Source organism: Egretta garzetta, unplaced genomic scaffold (genome assembly GCF_000687185.1).
Source record: "Egretta garzetta isolate BGI_Z169 unplaced genomic scaffold, ASM68718v1 scaffold154, whole genome shotgun sequence".
Lineage (NCBI taxonomy): Eukaryota > Metazoa > Chordata > Aves > Pelecaniformes > Ardeidae > Egretta > Egretta garzetta.
In genome coordinates this window covers 3,755,458-3,770,449 of record NW_009259600.1, presented here as the reverse complement: position 1 = coordinate 3,770,449, position 14,992 = coordinate 3,755,458, and the positions used below count along the sequence as shown (strand labels likewise).

General features: G+C 45.1%; 1 protein-coding gene across 1 annotated transcript in view; it reads right to left on the bottom strand.

Annotated features, from left to right (window-relative positions):
- LAPTM4B (lysosomal protein transmembrane 4 beta) overlaps window positions 1-13,492 on the bottom strand; it is a 46,114-nt gene extending 32,622 nt beyond the window's left edge. Inside the window, exons 1-5 of the mRNA XM_009638304.2 lie at window positions 13,350-13,492; window positions 12,877-12,973; window positions 11,161-11,272; window positions 3,687-3,760; window positions 3,094-3,216 (exon numbers count right to left, since the gene is read on the bottom strand). Coding sequence (XP_009636599.1) covers window positions 3,094-3,216; window positions 3,687-3,760; window positions 11,161-11,272; window positions 12,877-12,973; window positions 13,350-13,492 — 549 coding nt within the window. The remainder of the gene's footprint in view (window positions 1-3,093; window positions 3,217-3,686; window positions 3,761-11,160; window positions 11,273-12,876; window positions 12,974-13,349) is intronic.
- Window positions 13,493-14,992: the final 1,500 nt, after the last annotated feature.

Genomic DNA, 14,992 nt, shown 5'->3' with positions numbered 1-14,992 from the left:
CCAGGCAAGGTTAGGAGGGGTTACTGCTGAGCCACTTGTGCTTGGGACTGCAGCTAAGACACAGGAGGCAGTCACAGCTTCAAAGCTGGTGCAGAACAGCTTCAAAACTGTGTAGAACAGGTGACATTAACTGTACAAAATTCATCACAGCTCTTGGTAGTTTTTGCCAATCACTAATCTCCACTGTGAATGATAAAATAGAAATGACTCCTTGGTTCTAAATGGACTTAACTTGGACTAGCTTTTAGCTACTCATTATCATGATGTCTCTCATCTAATTTAAACAGCCTTTTAACACCTCAGTATTCTGCATATGAAAAATCTAACAGCATCACCTCTTGGTCTCTTTTCTTGGTAAACAAAGCAGGAAAAGCTGACCCATCTCTCATCATACTACAACGTGTCCAGCTTTTGTATAGTTTTTGGAGGAACTTTTCTGCATGTTCTCTGACTTTCAAGCGTTGTTCTTTACAACCAGACACCATACATAGACAGATGAAACCTGTGTCACCAACTGAGAAGGGAAGTCTCCTCTCCATTACTATTCATTGCTGGGTTTTTTCTGTCCACAAATCCCACGAACAGTTTTTGCAAACAGCAAAAAAACCTGGGGAGTCTTCATTTTGGCACTTAGCTCCCTAGACTGCCTACAGGGTCACTGCACCCCAAGTACAGTTGCCATACTGTATGCTCATCTGTATTCCTCATGTTTTTACATTTCTTTGCATTTAGCAATGTAGTACACATTAATGACTGAAGTCAGATTCTCAGTGAGTCTAGCTCACTCTGATTAATGGCTCCATCCTTAGTGTTATTTACTTCTTCATTAATCTCTGTGTCAGCCCCAGGTTTTATTAGAAGTGATTTTGCTGGGAAAAGGCACGAGTACTGATTCTGGGAAATGCAGAGGCGTGGTCACTTTGGGCAATGTGGGGATAGGGTCTTTCAGAGGATGCCACAGAGTAGCTGGATTAGGCTCCTGCTCTCAACCTCCCGCTAGAGGACTCAATCCCTCTAGGCACTGAGCCTGGGGAAGCTCTCCCAAGGCTGACGTTTGCCTTTGTGAATGGCCTCCTGGGTATCAAGGTTATTAATGGAACTCAGGAAGAGCATGAGACCCAGTGCCGATTCCTGGAGATCTTCCTCTACCCAAAATAGAAACACACTGGCAAGTGGTCGGCTTGACCACGACCCGTTGCAGTCTGCCAGCTAACCTCTCCTAATCCATTTGATACATCCTTTATCGATCTATGGCTTTATTGTTTCTCTGAGTATCACGCTGCAAAGTCATGTGCCTTACAAACTGTTATGCCCCTGCCCAGCTTTACTGACAAAGCCAGTAATCTTGTCAGTAAAAGAGTTTGCCTGCAGGACTGATTTTCCATGAAACCGAGCTGGCCATCATTAATCATATTTCTCCCATCTAATCCTTTATCAATTGACTTTCATCTCAGCAGTTCTGTTATTATTCTGCGTGGTAGCAATGTCAGGCTAATCAGCCTATAATTATCCTGGAAATTCCCCTTGCCCTTTTGAGCACTGACAGTTCAGCACTCCTGAAATCTTGTGGCATTTCATTACTAGTCCGGAAAATGATTTACAACAGCAAGACAAAGATGTGTGCAACCACAGTTTTTAATGCTCCAGAGCAGCAACATGGCTCCCAAAGTGCTCTGCTGCACTGTTCCCAATACCTTCCAAAGCCTGCTCTTTGTATTTCTGCTATGGAAGGGCCTGGGTTTTTTTTATCTGCAAGAATGACAGTGATGTTCTAGCAGACATTTTGAGAGAATGAGCTCCTCTTTGCTCTCCTGGTGAGCCAGCTCCAGATGTGGCACCAGGTTTTCAGCAGAAGAGCAGGGGCTTTTTGGTGCAAAGCTCCCAGCCTGCTCCTATCTGCTCACATTGTCACACAGTGACCAAGACTGAGTAAAACCTGGCTGCAACTCATGCTCTGGGAAAGGAGGGGGTAGTTCCTGCAGCCTTGCAGATGCTTGTGCTGCCACAAGAGCAGGGCTGGCACCGATGCAGAAGCGAGAGACTGCAGGTGAAGGATGGGCAGTAGGACTCCAGCCGGCGGCTGTGCTGCCTGCAAGCATTCATCAAGCTATGGCCTTAATTTGCTCTTTTCCACTTGTATCTCTGAGAACCTTTTGAATTACTCCTCTGCTTCTCTTCCAGTGTAGCATCAGCCATGAATGGGTGCTAAATAAGGCGCAGGATAACAGGCCCCTGATGCATCCCAGCTCCCGCTGGCCTGACATGTTGCCTCTTCCCGCAGATTTGTGTGCCTACTTCTCTGCCTGCTGTTTCTCATTACCTGTTATTTATACTGCCCTAGCTAGTTTTCCATCCATGTAACATAAGTTCACAGCTAAGCTAATCTGTATTCAGGTTCTCAAGGCAGATTTTCAGAGACAAGAGGCAACATTAGCTTCTCCCAGAGTTCTGCAACTCCACCCGAGCCCTGCTGGACATGGCACATGGTCCTCTGATGAGACAAGAGGCTGGTGGGCTCTTGTCTTTTCTTTAGGTGGTTGCAGTCATATCTTGTAAGCTTACGCAATACTGGCTATGGATGTTTGGCCAAAATAGAACGTGGCAAGAGGGGAGCCTCTAATTGTCGCTGAGACAGAATCCAAAAATATTTTCTAACAAAACCAAACCTACATTGAATCAAACTCCTGCCTAATAAAATCTGTGTTAAAGCCACCAAATAAATTAGAAGGAACAACAAAACATCCTTGAAATAGCACCAAAAATAAGCCACTGGATATGAACACAATAACTCTGAATCCAAAAGCAATTACTTATTATCTATGCTTTGCAATATGAGTCTCATTCTAAATGAAGTGGTGCTGAGAGCTTCCACAACACTGCAAAGCTCCAGAGCTCCGCACAAATATTGTAAGTTAGTAATGTAACCTCACAAGGATGTTGAACTCAGACTAGCAAGGACTGAGAGGACTTTTCAAGGACCACATAGGAAGTCAACAGGCAACCTTTGGCTAGAAATACAGGACAAACAGTGCACCTTGCACAGTATTTTTCCCCCCAAAACTCCCAAAGGCTTGCGAACATTGAGTGATTTACCAGCTGGCGGAGGTAGTCCTGAACCGTGCTGGGGTAGACGAGTACACTGATGGCAACCAACGTGTTGAGAGCAAAGTCAAAGATCTGGTAACAGAAGAAAGGTATGATCCAAGCCGCATGTTGCTAAAAAGGAAATAAAATAAAAGTTGTCAGCCACAAGCTAAAATAGAAGGACGTATGTCTTTCTGCACTAAAATCTAAGAGGTATTTGACAGAATGCATTACATTTCATGAAGCCGTAAGAGAAAAGAGTCAGCTAAAATAAGTATGACAAACCACAGGCTTGGGAGGTGAATGGAAAAAAATTTCCTTAACTTTGGTAGGTACAAGATTCAGTTCTCTGAATTCACAGTTTGCCCACAGCTTACTCATATTTGAAACTGCCGGCAGCAAACACAACAGGGCAGTCTTCCCGCCTGCAGCACGGGGCCCTGGGTGCTATTAGTTCTGCTGCCACTTTGACTGTTTTTTTTTTTACTCTCTGTTTTCAGCTATACAACTAAACAAGAAATTGTTAAAAAGCAATTTTCTTAATTTTGTTTCTACAAAGCTGTGTAGCGCGCTTGATTCACGTCTTTACCAAACATAATTACCTTATATGCTCCATATGTAGCCATTGCACAGATCAGAATCATAAGAAGAGAAATTGCTGTGGCAATGCACATGTCTGGAAGAGAAACACATCAAAATGATTGCAGATAAATTCAGAGCTTTGTTGGGTTATTTTGCCACCTGCCTTGTGCAGAGCATCTCAAAGGCCAAGGTAGGATGTGGGGTGGGGATGGGGGGCAGGTGCATCATTCAGCCACTGCTGGAGGAAATCCCTGGCTCTTATGGGAAACCTCCTAAATATGAGAAGCGCAGATGGTGATTACACTGTGCAAGTCTCTGCAGCCTCTATGAGGCTTTAATTTTTCTGAGGGTTTTCAACAATCAGGAGGGGACCTGACTAGAAAATTATTTTGCCAGTGATGATGATATCTGTAGTCAGAAAGTGTCTGCTCTTCTGCACCACAGGTTGTTTTTTCACTGTAGCTTCTGTGTACCACTGCTCACATATCTCTAAAAGCTTTGGAAAAGACAAACTGGCAGGTAGAGGCATCTTAGAGGAGAAATAACATCTTGGAAATTTTCATTTCAAGCAAGAATAGTACAGAGATATACAGTTCATTAATGAAGACGTATAACTGCCAGGAAAGGTGAAGTAGTGAAGGAAGGAAAATATTCTTTAAGGTTTTGATTGGAGTAATTACAGTACTCCTATCTTTTTCTTCTATTGCCACTCAGCTTTAAATTAGCTTTTCATTAGATTTACAAAGTTCCTAAGCCATGAACAGCTGGAAGGAGATCCTGAGGGAAAAAATTACATATGTTTGGTCTTTTCCTATACAGCTGCCTTGATATCATTACAGGCCATAGTCAGGATACCAGGAGGGTATTTCTGAACCCAACCTTACAGTGAGTTTGGGAGTGCAACTGAACATTGTGACTGCTTTTCAAAGCTAAGGCAGAGCACAAAGTGGAGAGCGGACGTGAGGTATATGCCATGACTTTAGAGAACCCAGCCCTGCAGGTATCAGTGAGATACCTGCTGTTCACGTTGCTGTCACCAGATGCATTTACCCGCCTTTATGAGAAATTCGGTGGATGTGAGATGCACAAATACATGACAGTGTTCAGGCCATTTCACTACCCATCACTGCCTGACTTCGGAGGCATTCAAACTGTGAAGATGCCTCCATTTGATCACAGAGTTGCCACAACATCTAACTCCAGCACACGATGAGGAGCATCCTGCAGCAAGGGACAGTCCTTCCACCTCCCTGGCTGCATCAAAATCATGTTCTGGGCAGGTGCCCTGGAGCCTGCATCAAAGTCCCTGAAAGGCCCTGAGCTGGTAGCTGTGGATAGGTCTCACCTACTGCCACCAGGCAGCAGGGTAGGTTCACCTGGGTCATGGCTGAAGAGGAAGGACAGACATTAAGTCTTGCCTACCATTTTTTCCAGCCTACCAGTATGATCTTTGATGTAGAAGACAAAGGACCCAGTCCTTGATCCTCCTCCGCCTGAAGGCACACAAACCTGCACTAGCGCAGAGCTCCTGCCAGCACTAATCCAGATTTCTGCTGGCCCTTGATGCAGAGAGGAACCTGAGACCTGTGAAGCTGGTGGAAAAATGAACAAGCAGAGACTCGCTGGCTGGTGTCTGGAGAGTGCTTATGTACGCTGGGCTACAGGCTCCTTGGGTACCGTGCCTACCAGTGACAGGATTAAGGGTTTAGGAACCCAGGTCTCCCGTTTTCCAGGACACTGCCTATGTCCTGGGTTTCAGGACTCTTGCTCTCTCACTCTTGCCCCCAAATTTTGTCCTTGTGATTGCATACGGGCTCAAATGCAACAGAGTAAGTCCTATTGCAGACTACTCCCTAATTCAACGGATAGGGCCACTTTCCTGGGAACATGAAGGAGCACATCTAAACCACTGTATTCTGATGAAGACCTGGAATCCAGATGTTCTCAGTCACAGTGAAAATGCTTGAATCTTTGGCTTATTGTCAAAGCAAGCAGGTCTCACCCGGGAGAGGCACCAGCACCCAGCGCTGATGTTAGCTGCACCCCTGCTCTCACTGCTTCCTACCTGGTGGCTTTACGCAGCTCGGCTTGCGGGCGCTTGGAAATGCCATCAGGAGGCAGCTGGGCTCTCTGCTCCTAACTGAGGAGAGGATGACATCTCAGTGCATCCCAAATTGCTCTTCTTCAGAGGCACCTCCTTCACCTCTTTGACTGTACAGAGGATCCGGACATCCAGTGTAGGCGCCTGAGCTGCATTCCCATGACCGGTCCCCAGCTTTTTAGGAGCTGTAAGGCTGTGCTGTGCCTTTTAGAGCTGATCTGAATTCTGCTCTCAAGAGGAAGAAGCACCCACAAAACAAACCCATACCGATACAAGGTACTGCAGCCTCTTCAGACGCTCTTACTTGTGTGGTACTTTACTCTGGCTGCCCACATACATCCTTGTGAAATCAAAATTATTTTGAAGAGACCAGGTACAACTGAGGTAATGAAAGAAAAGAAGTGGAAATGATTGCCTGTAGCCACTAACCTCAATTGAACCTCTTATAAAAGAGAATATTGGATCAATATTTTTATTTTAACCACCAGTTTGAAGGCACTGCTCATGGATTTATTCTGCCCGTTCTTCATCCCAGTCACCTACTCACTGTATCCCAGGAGAAGCTGCTGCCATTGTCATTTGCAGCAGATGCAGCAGTCACAGGCCCCGCTTTGCTGGTGACCACGGCCGTACTGGTTCAGAGCCAGCGCCTAGCAAACGGCAATAAACTTGACATTGAAGCTCTGGCCTGACACACCCGTGCTCCCCGGCTCTGCTGGCTCTCTAGCTGTGCTCCACCGTGCCAAGTCCTAGTTGGCTCAGGCTGGTTCTTTCTCATTTAAGGCTTCATTGGGTTTTTTGAGCGGTGTCGGCTTCAGTTAATGAGAATGAAACTAGATATGCAGCACATTAAATGAGAAGCTAGCAGGGGTGTGCGCATTTTTTTCCAGCCATGCTGTACGTTCTGTGGCACTCATGGCTAGAAGGGTGGTACCTGGACTGCTGAAATGGTTACACAGCCCATGGTCCTAGACAGCTTTTAGAGTTTTCAGCTTGGTTTTAAAGAAACTGGTTGGGTTTTTTTTCCTCTTCTATCTTGCAGTGAGATCCTACCTTCCTGACAGATTGGGGAGAAGATGCTGCTGGGGCTGGGCAGAGTGCCTGCCAGGGGGTGCTTGCGTGCATGGCAAGCTCTGCAGCTGGAGCTCCCTTGAGCCCAACTCACAAGCATTTCCTCGCTTTCCCCTCTCCTCCTGCAGAGGAGGCTGGTGGCGGGTGCTGCAGGGACGGGGAGGAGCAGCCAGCAAGGCCAGTCCCTGAGCCAGGACCTGTGTGGAGTGACAGTCCTCAAATGCTCCAGTTCATCACCTGCCCCAGCCCTGGAGTTAATTGCTGGCTCCTGGCTCTGACAGCAGGGGCCAGAAAGCTACAATCCTCAGGCAGATTGCAGCTCACAATCCTCAGGCAGTTTTGCCCACCCTCCTAGCCTTACTTATCCAGCAGCCTGCCCTCCTTCCTGCCAGCTAAGGATTACTGCTTTGCTTGCTCCTCCAAGCTGCTTCTGTGAGCTCAGGGCTGCTGCTTTAAGCCGCTGTGCAGCCTCCTGGGTTGCAATCCGTGCGGTGGTGGCATATTCTCTCCAGCAAAGGAAGGAGGCTGATGAGAAGGAAAGAGCTTTTTGCACCTTTGAGCCCAGCTCATTTACTTCAGAGGATCATAGAATCATAGAACTGTTTAGGTTGGAAAGGACCTTTTAAGACCATCAAGTCCAACTGTTAACCTAACCCTGCCATCCCACCACTAAACCATATCCCTAAGCGCCTCATCTGCCCGTATTTTAAATACCTCCAGGGATGGGGACTTGACCACTCCCCTGGGCAGCCTATTCCAGTGCCTGACAACCCTTTCTGTGAAAAATTTTTTCCTAATGTCCAACCTAAACTTCCCTTGGTGCAACTTGAGGCCATTTCCCTTATCCTACTGCTTTTTACTTGGGAGAAGAGACCAACACCCACCTTGCTACAACCTCCATTGTAGAGGGCGATAAGGATAAGGCTAGAGGGGAAGAAGCTGCCCTGAATATGCTACGCTGGGGCAGTGATCTCATTTTTTACCCTCCCTGTGACATGGGGCTCATGCTATATGGGTGGTGTTGATGGATTGGGGCAGAAGGGTACATGCTCTACCCTTTACCTCCCGCAGAAGTCCAAGCCTGCTATCTGTAGGTTTTTTTACAAAAACGTTCCTATTTGAATTAGTCTTTTTTTGCCCCAGATGCATGTCACGTTCGGCAGAGAGACCATCTCATTACCCTCCCCTGCCCTGAGACCGCTGCTTGTCTCATCTGCCTGTCCCAGGGCAGGGACACAGGTTGATTCTGGCCTGAGTTGTTGACACTGGTGTCAAAGTTTGCATCCATTTCTAAAGGGCGTACATAGGACTTCAGTTCTAGCTGTCATACGGTTTACGAAGTATCGCACACGTCTGCAACACTCTGAAGGTAGTAAACAAAACCAAGCAACACTTGCTGCTTGTTTGCGCTGTTGGCATGTCAGGATCATGGTCTGTGTATCTGGAGAAGCTGAGCAGGAGGCTCAGGTGAAACCCTCTGGGAAGTCAGAATGATTTATAAGGCTTTTCCATCTCCTGCCCAGACATTATTAGTCTTCTAACAGCAGCAGTATTACGTTGGGCAGCTCACACATTTCTAATTTTACCTAGTCCAGCTGCTTGTTCACAAACTCCCTCAGGCCCTAAGGAAATAATAAAAAGAAAGATGAGACTAAATGGGCTCAGCTGAATATCCAGCACAGGAGGAAGCCCAGCGTTTTCCCCTGCTCCCAGATGTACGTCTCAGAGGGCCAGCCAAACCACACACTCTGATGCCTTCCAGTACATCCATCTGCTGCATGGCAGGTCTTGGCAGATTGTTTTCCCCCATTTCCTTTTCTAGAATAGAAGGGAAAAGCTATAACCTACAGCTTTTTCTAAGTGCTCAGGTAAATCCTTCCTCTGCTTAACCGAACAGGCATTTTGGAGCCTCTGATAATGCCCTATCCATGCTAAATCCTGAAATTAAGGCTGGGCAGCCATTTGCAGAAGAACCGATGCTACACTGGCATTTTTAAGCAGTTTGCCCTAGACTGGTTCTGGCTCTGCATATGGAAGGAACTTTTTCCACTGCTGAGACAGAAAATTCAATTTAAAAATTACAATATCTCCATAAACCAGGCCTGAGCACAGCCAGAAATAAATATGAATATAAATATTGGGGGAATCCTGGTTTCTTGGAAGTCAAGGGAAATTGGTCATTAACTTCATGTTAGCCATGATCCCACTACTATGACTCAGCTGATAAGTTTATTTCCAGCTGATATTTTCAGATGTTTTATGAAGGAGACTATTTGAGGAGGGAGGGAAAGGGAGTGACAATTTTACATGCAAAATCTGCATCTGCATTCTTTTTTGGTTTGCTGTTGACAGGGGCATCAAAAGTCAGAGTGAGAATAATGGCTACTAGTATTTCCATCATTATTATTTTTGTCAACACAAGTACATATAGGTAACAACTTTCGGACCTTCATTAGCATAAAAATTGGTGTAACCTCCTCTATTTTGTAGTCATGGTTTCACATCTGGGAATTTCAACACATGTAGCTAACCTGGGAAACATTTCTTCAAAAAAGACAAATAAAAGTAGGACAAGAGAACAGCAGGTGGAAGTTTGTCTGATGTTTTATGTCGTAAGAAAACATTTCCTCAGATTTGAACAAATATAGCCACACTTAAAGAAAAAAAAAGAAAAAAACATCTCCTGCTAGCTATTTCCAGTAACTATAAAAGCCAGTAGCTTGATTCAGCTGCCTTTACTCAGTAAGGCGTTAAACCGGAGGGAGTAAAAAAATAAAAGGAGACATTAATTCAAATGTTCGTTCGTAATTTAACTGCCTGTGAAATGTTCCCTTTACCAAATGGAAATGAGGTCGCTTGGCCCACAAGCCATCCTTTTACAGTCTTGCAGGGTTCACTTCAGAAGCCTTGACAAAAAAATATAGAAAATACAATTTTCAAGTGTAGATGGAAATCCCCAATGTACTTGATCTGACAGCTATTGCATTACAAAACAGAATTACTATTTTAAAGCCTTGGGCACTGGCAGGCCTCTGATGTCGGCTATATAAAACCACACTGACAGACAGTCATTACCAAGGTTAATCTCTGAGAATTAGGACAAGGCAGTCAGTTTTAATATGTCAGAATCAGCTAGGAGCCCATCTGTATCTACTATGGTCCTTACTTTCTTAAATCCAGTTATATAAAAAGATTTTTAGTCGGAAGTTGTAAGTGGCTTTTCAATGAAGACACAATAAAGTAGCAATTGTCCCTTATTATTAATTAAAGGTAGGCCCTCAAGGCATATCTGCACTAAAGAACTTGTGAAAATAAGCATCCCTTAACTGATACCCAGCAGCTCTGACACACCATAGGTGCAATTATTTTTCTCACATGTGGAGCTACTCCTTTTCCTATGGATATTTTTGTTGATTTCAGTAGGAATGAGCAAAGGGCTTTGAGCCTTTTGCTGTGGATGGGTGCAATTCTGAGCAGCAAGACACTGGTGTAAATAATAGGAGACCTTGTTTCAGACTACTGTGAGAAATGTTGAACGTAACAATCTTGTGAGCAGAAATGAAAATAAACAGACATTTTCATCAAAATCAGATCAAGGGGAAACTTTTCGAGATACAAATTTAACAGTTAAAGCAGATCAACAAACCAAACATCACCAAATAATTTGAAACAGTCAGGAAACAGGAGGAAAGAAGCCTTTGCAAAGGACAGGAGGTTTTTGCAGGAGACATAACTGGCCTGGCTCAGCCTTCCCTGAAACTGTACTGAGGGTTTCCTATGGTGTCCTCTGGTGAGATACGCCTATGACTATACGGTTAACATTTATACTTGCATCTATTACAACGGGTTTGTGCAAGTCATGCCATGCGCACATGGTGGGGAGGGTGGTGTGTAAATATCTACAGCGTGAATGAACACATTCAGCCAGTTATGTAAATAGCAGGATGGGTTCTTATGCATGTGCGGGCACTACCAGACATGGTGCTGGGAGGTGCAGAGACTCCGTATCTCCCTGTGTCTTGCAAAATTTCCCCTGGGGCTTTCAGCATTATGCTCAGGGATAGCATCTCCATGTCAAGGGCTGGTTCTGTCCCTGCCAAGCCAGGACACAGCAGAGCAGATGGATTACTAATTGGTAACAGATAAGGTTACTACTGGGTAACCAGTTTGAACGGTGCCATGCATACACCTTTCAAAATAAAAATGCATCTGTAAGATAGCAAGGTGAAGCAATAACTAAAGGACAACAATTACTGAAATGATAGGACAGTTACATAAACGCTGGAGCAATGAGTGGTAGTATTTGGGCAGTTTGTACTTACTGGCATCATCCATAAATTCAAATTCACCCCCTAATTCAGCACTGGTTAGGTGGTACTGGTCAGGATCAGTCAGGGCGCTCAGCAGAATCAGCAATACCACTGAATTGATAATCTATAGAGAGGATAAAAGGGAAAGGGTCAGACTGTGAAAGTAATCTGTGAAAAAGCTCTAGGTAGGACATACCTGCCACACTCCATGCCAATTGTGGAGTTTTCCAACTGTAAAACCATAGTATTTAACCAATACTGCAATTAGTTTCTCTGGATTTGTGTAAATGGGACCTATTTCTTCCCCAGGCGGTGGCAGGAAAACGAAACAAAACATGGGTTACCCCTTTTCATTCCAACTCTCTCTCCCACCATCAGCTACGTTACTGCTGCTTTTTCAGATTATAAAACATGTTAGCGCATCCGTCTCAGTTTGTTCTGCTGCAAAACCTAAAATCAGTCAAAAACAATCATTCTGAGGTTATTACAAACGAGCGTTATGGTCAAGGATTATTAGCACGGCAGAGCCGGAATTGGGGACAGGCCCCGTGAAATTGCTGGGTGATGAAAAAGGAGCTGATTTGCTGGAAAAGGATGAATTTTAAACAAGGCCGTGAGTGACGAGCTGATTCACATGACCTGCTAAATCAGGAGGCCTTGGGAGGAGGGGAGTAGGTGGCAACGCGAGCCCAGTGTCCGCTGCGCATGTTCCTGTGTTGTATGGCACAGGGAGGCATTCACATCCGCTGAGACCTTGGCTATGAGATACTCTACTCAAGAGTAGAGTATCGAGTGATTCAGTGGAAGTGGATTGCCAAGTATCAGCTATGAGAGGAACCCAGAGGTAGCCAAGAGCTGTATTTTAAAACAAATCCAAACAAAATGCTCATATGGCTTTGAGGTGAAGAGGTCTAATTGCAGCAAAGAAGATTGCCCAGCATGAAATAATGCAGCCCAGCTAAAAGATTATTCTAGAGAACTAGGAAGATAACTGATGAACAGGAAAACTGAGAGAAGAAAGCTGATAAAAGAGTATGCTGGGAACGAGGATTTTTATTGCTTTGGTTCTCGCTTTGAAGTGAGAGCCTCCTACTAATTTTTAACATTATGTAGAACCTTATATTGCAATCCAGTTCTTGCTTTATACTCTTTTGCAAAAAGCTAGAGGACATGTGCCAGTAATAAGTATGTTACTTAGGAAGAGTACTTAAAATAACCAAGCAATCAGAAACTATAAATGTATATAGCGTTGCTATTTTGAAGGCATACAAGTTTAATCTTTTGTACAGATATAGTCAGAAAGATTCATAAAATACTGACCTAGGCACTCTACTGTCTCCATATGGATATGCCCAGATTCAGATTACTTGTTTGTCAGCATCGCCTTTAAGTCTCCGCTAAGACGCAGATTGCGTTTGCCTGATCTGAAGTTTGCTGTGGTCAGTAGGAATCTCCCTAATGCTCTTTAGTGCATCACTTTTCTGTTCCACCAGGTTGTTCTCTGGAGATCCTCAGTAATGATCTCTGAGCACCTTCCAACTGTGCTGTCAGCAGCGCAAGTGAAATCTATCACGTGTTTATTTGCTCACCCTCTTTCTCTGAAAAGAAATGTGTGCACAGTTGGGTGTATTGTGTTTGTTAGGGGGTTTTCTTTTGTTCTGAAAGTGATGTGACCGTTGGATTTTTAAAAATGCTTTAACACATACATTTAACGTGCCTAAAACTTACTGATGTAGCATCTTCCACGGACACATAATCAAGGACAAGAGGATAAAGTGATTCCCTGTTGATATATGCAGCTGGTCTGAGAACTGAAATCTTTGTTCTAGGAAAAGCAAAGGAGATTTTTCTGCTTTCTCAATAGGGCCAAGATTTTCTTCAAGATGTTTTACATTCCTTCAGCAACAAATAATGTAATGACTAATTAACAATGCTTAGAAAGCATTTGCATTATGCAAAGTTTCAGTAAGCAACTAAGCCCTATACCTTCCCAATGAGACCTGTCCGTCCTCCTTTTATGGGTGGAGAAACAGAAACATGTTCATGAACATGCAGCAGGGTGGTGTTCAGCGGTAAGAATAAAATGCACAATTCTGCACTATCAGGTCAGACCTGTGACCGCCGGGTCCTACTGCTGGTTGCAGCCACAGTGCTAGCCAGAGTTACAGGAGAGGAGCCCCGGGGGTGCTAACAGACCTTACTGGCCCTGCCCAGCCCCACCTTGGGCCACCCCACAGCCCTGCCCATGGCCTAGGATTCCATGGCCTAGGATTCCACTGCAGCTCAGCCTGGGGTCATCAGTCCCGGCCCCAGTGGCACCGCAGGAGTGCCGGTCTCCAGCCATGCTTCGTGGGTGGATGCCTTGCATGTATGTCATAGCTTGTCTCCAGTTGTGTCCCTGGTTTTGTCCCCTTTTGCTCCTGGTTGGGCTCCCTTGATGGTCCCTGGCCCTGCCATGTTGGGGGCTGTTGATGGACACCATTACCAGCCCCCAGTTCTGCACCTGGGCTCAGCACCTCCAGGATGGTGCCCAGCGTGCCCTACCAAGAGATTGGACAAAGATCCCACAGAAAGTCTTAGAAATGCCCAACTGTCCTCTTATCTTCATACAGAAATAAAATAATAATTAAAAAAAAAATCCCCAAATCTTGCTTCTTTGGCAACTGGACGGAATACATCCACCTTCTTGTCAACGTAGAGGAGGAAAATAACTCTGCTTTGTAGAGACCCCAGAACATGTAATGAAAAGGGGAAAGCAGGACATATTATGGAGGAGATAGCTAGTCCAAATATTGGAGCATCACTTAGATTTCATGCTCTGGGCTTACAAAACACAGGTTCAGATTTGAGTGGAAGGTATTTTAAACAGCAACAACCGTGTGAGAGAAGGTACATGCAGGCATGAGGGAGAAAGGCAGCACGTATTGACAGTATCGCAGAAACACAGAATACCAGGTTGAAAGGGACCTCAAGGATCATCTGGTCCAACCTTTCTAGGCAAGAGCACAGTCTAAACAAGATGGCCCAGCACCCTGTCCAGCTGAGTCAACCACTTCCCCGGGGAGATTATTCCAATGGTTGACTGTTCTCATTGTGAAAAATTCCCCTTTCATGTTCAATCAGAATCTTCTCAGGATCAACTTGTACCCATTACCCCTCACCTTCTCCATGTGACTCCTTGTAAAAAGGGAGTCTCCATCTTCTTTCTAGCCACCCTTTAAATACTGGTACATGGTGATGAAATCCCCTCTGAACCTCATTTTCTCAAGGCTGAACAAACCCAGCTCTCTCAGCCTATCCTCATACGGCAGCCTTCCCAGGCCTTTGATCATCTTGGTGGCCCTGCTCTGGACCCCCCTCCAGCTTTTCTACATCTTTTTTTCATAGTGGGTGCCAGAAGTGTACACAGTACTGGTAGGACTGGTACGTGGAGTAGGACTGGCACTGCCAGCCACTGCTACTGCTTCCATCTGTGCTGTGCTAAAGAACCAGCAGCTTATGTACGATGTGAGGCAGCTCTGCTAGAGGGAATGGGCAGCATTTAGGATGCAAGGAAGCAACCTCATGTCTTCCACAGACAGCATCCAGCATTTAGAGACTATATAATGCACTAACATGTCAGACCTCCGCCACCAGTGAGTGCATTGTCATCTTCCCGACATCATTTGTTCCAGAGATCAGCAGTGAACTGTGGTGACCCCCAGAGATAAAACGCAGGGCAGGGAAGGTGTCAGGAACCACTGTACCAACAGGTGATGAGAAAATGAGTACCACTATAATTTCAGACCCTTCGCAGAAGTACAGCTGGTTCATATCTATCCCACCTAACCTAAAATAAAATTAG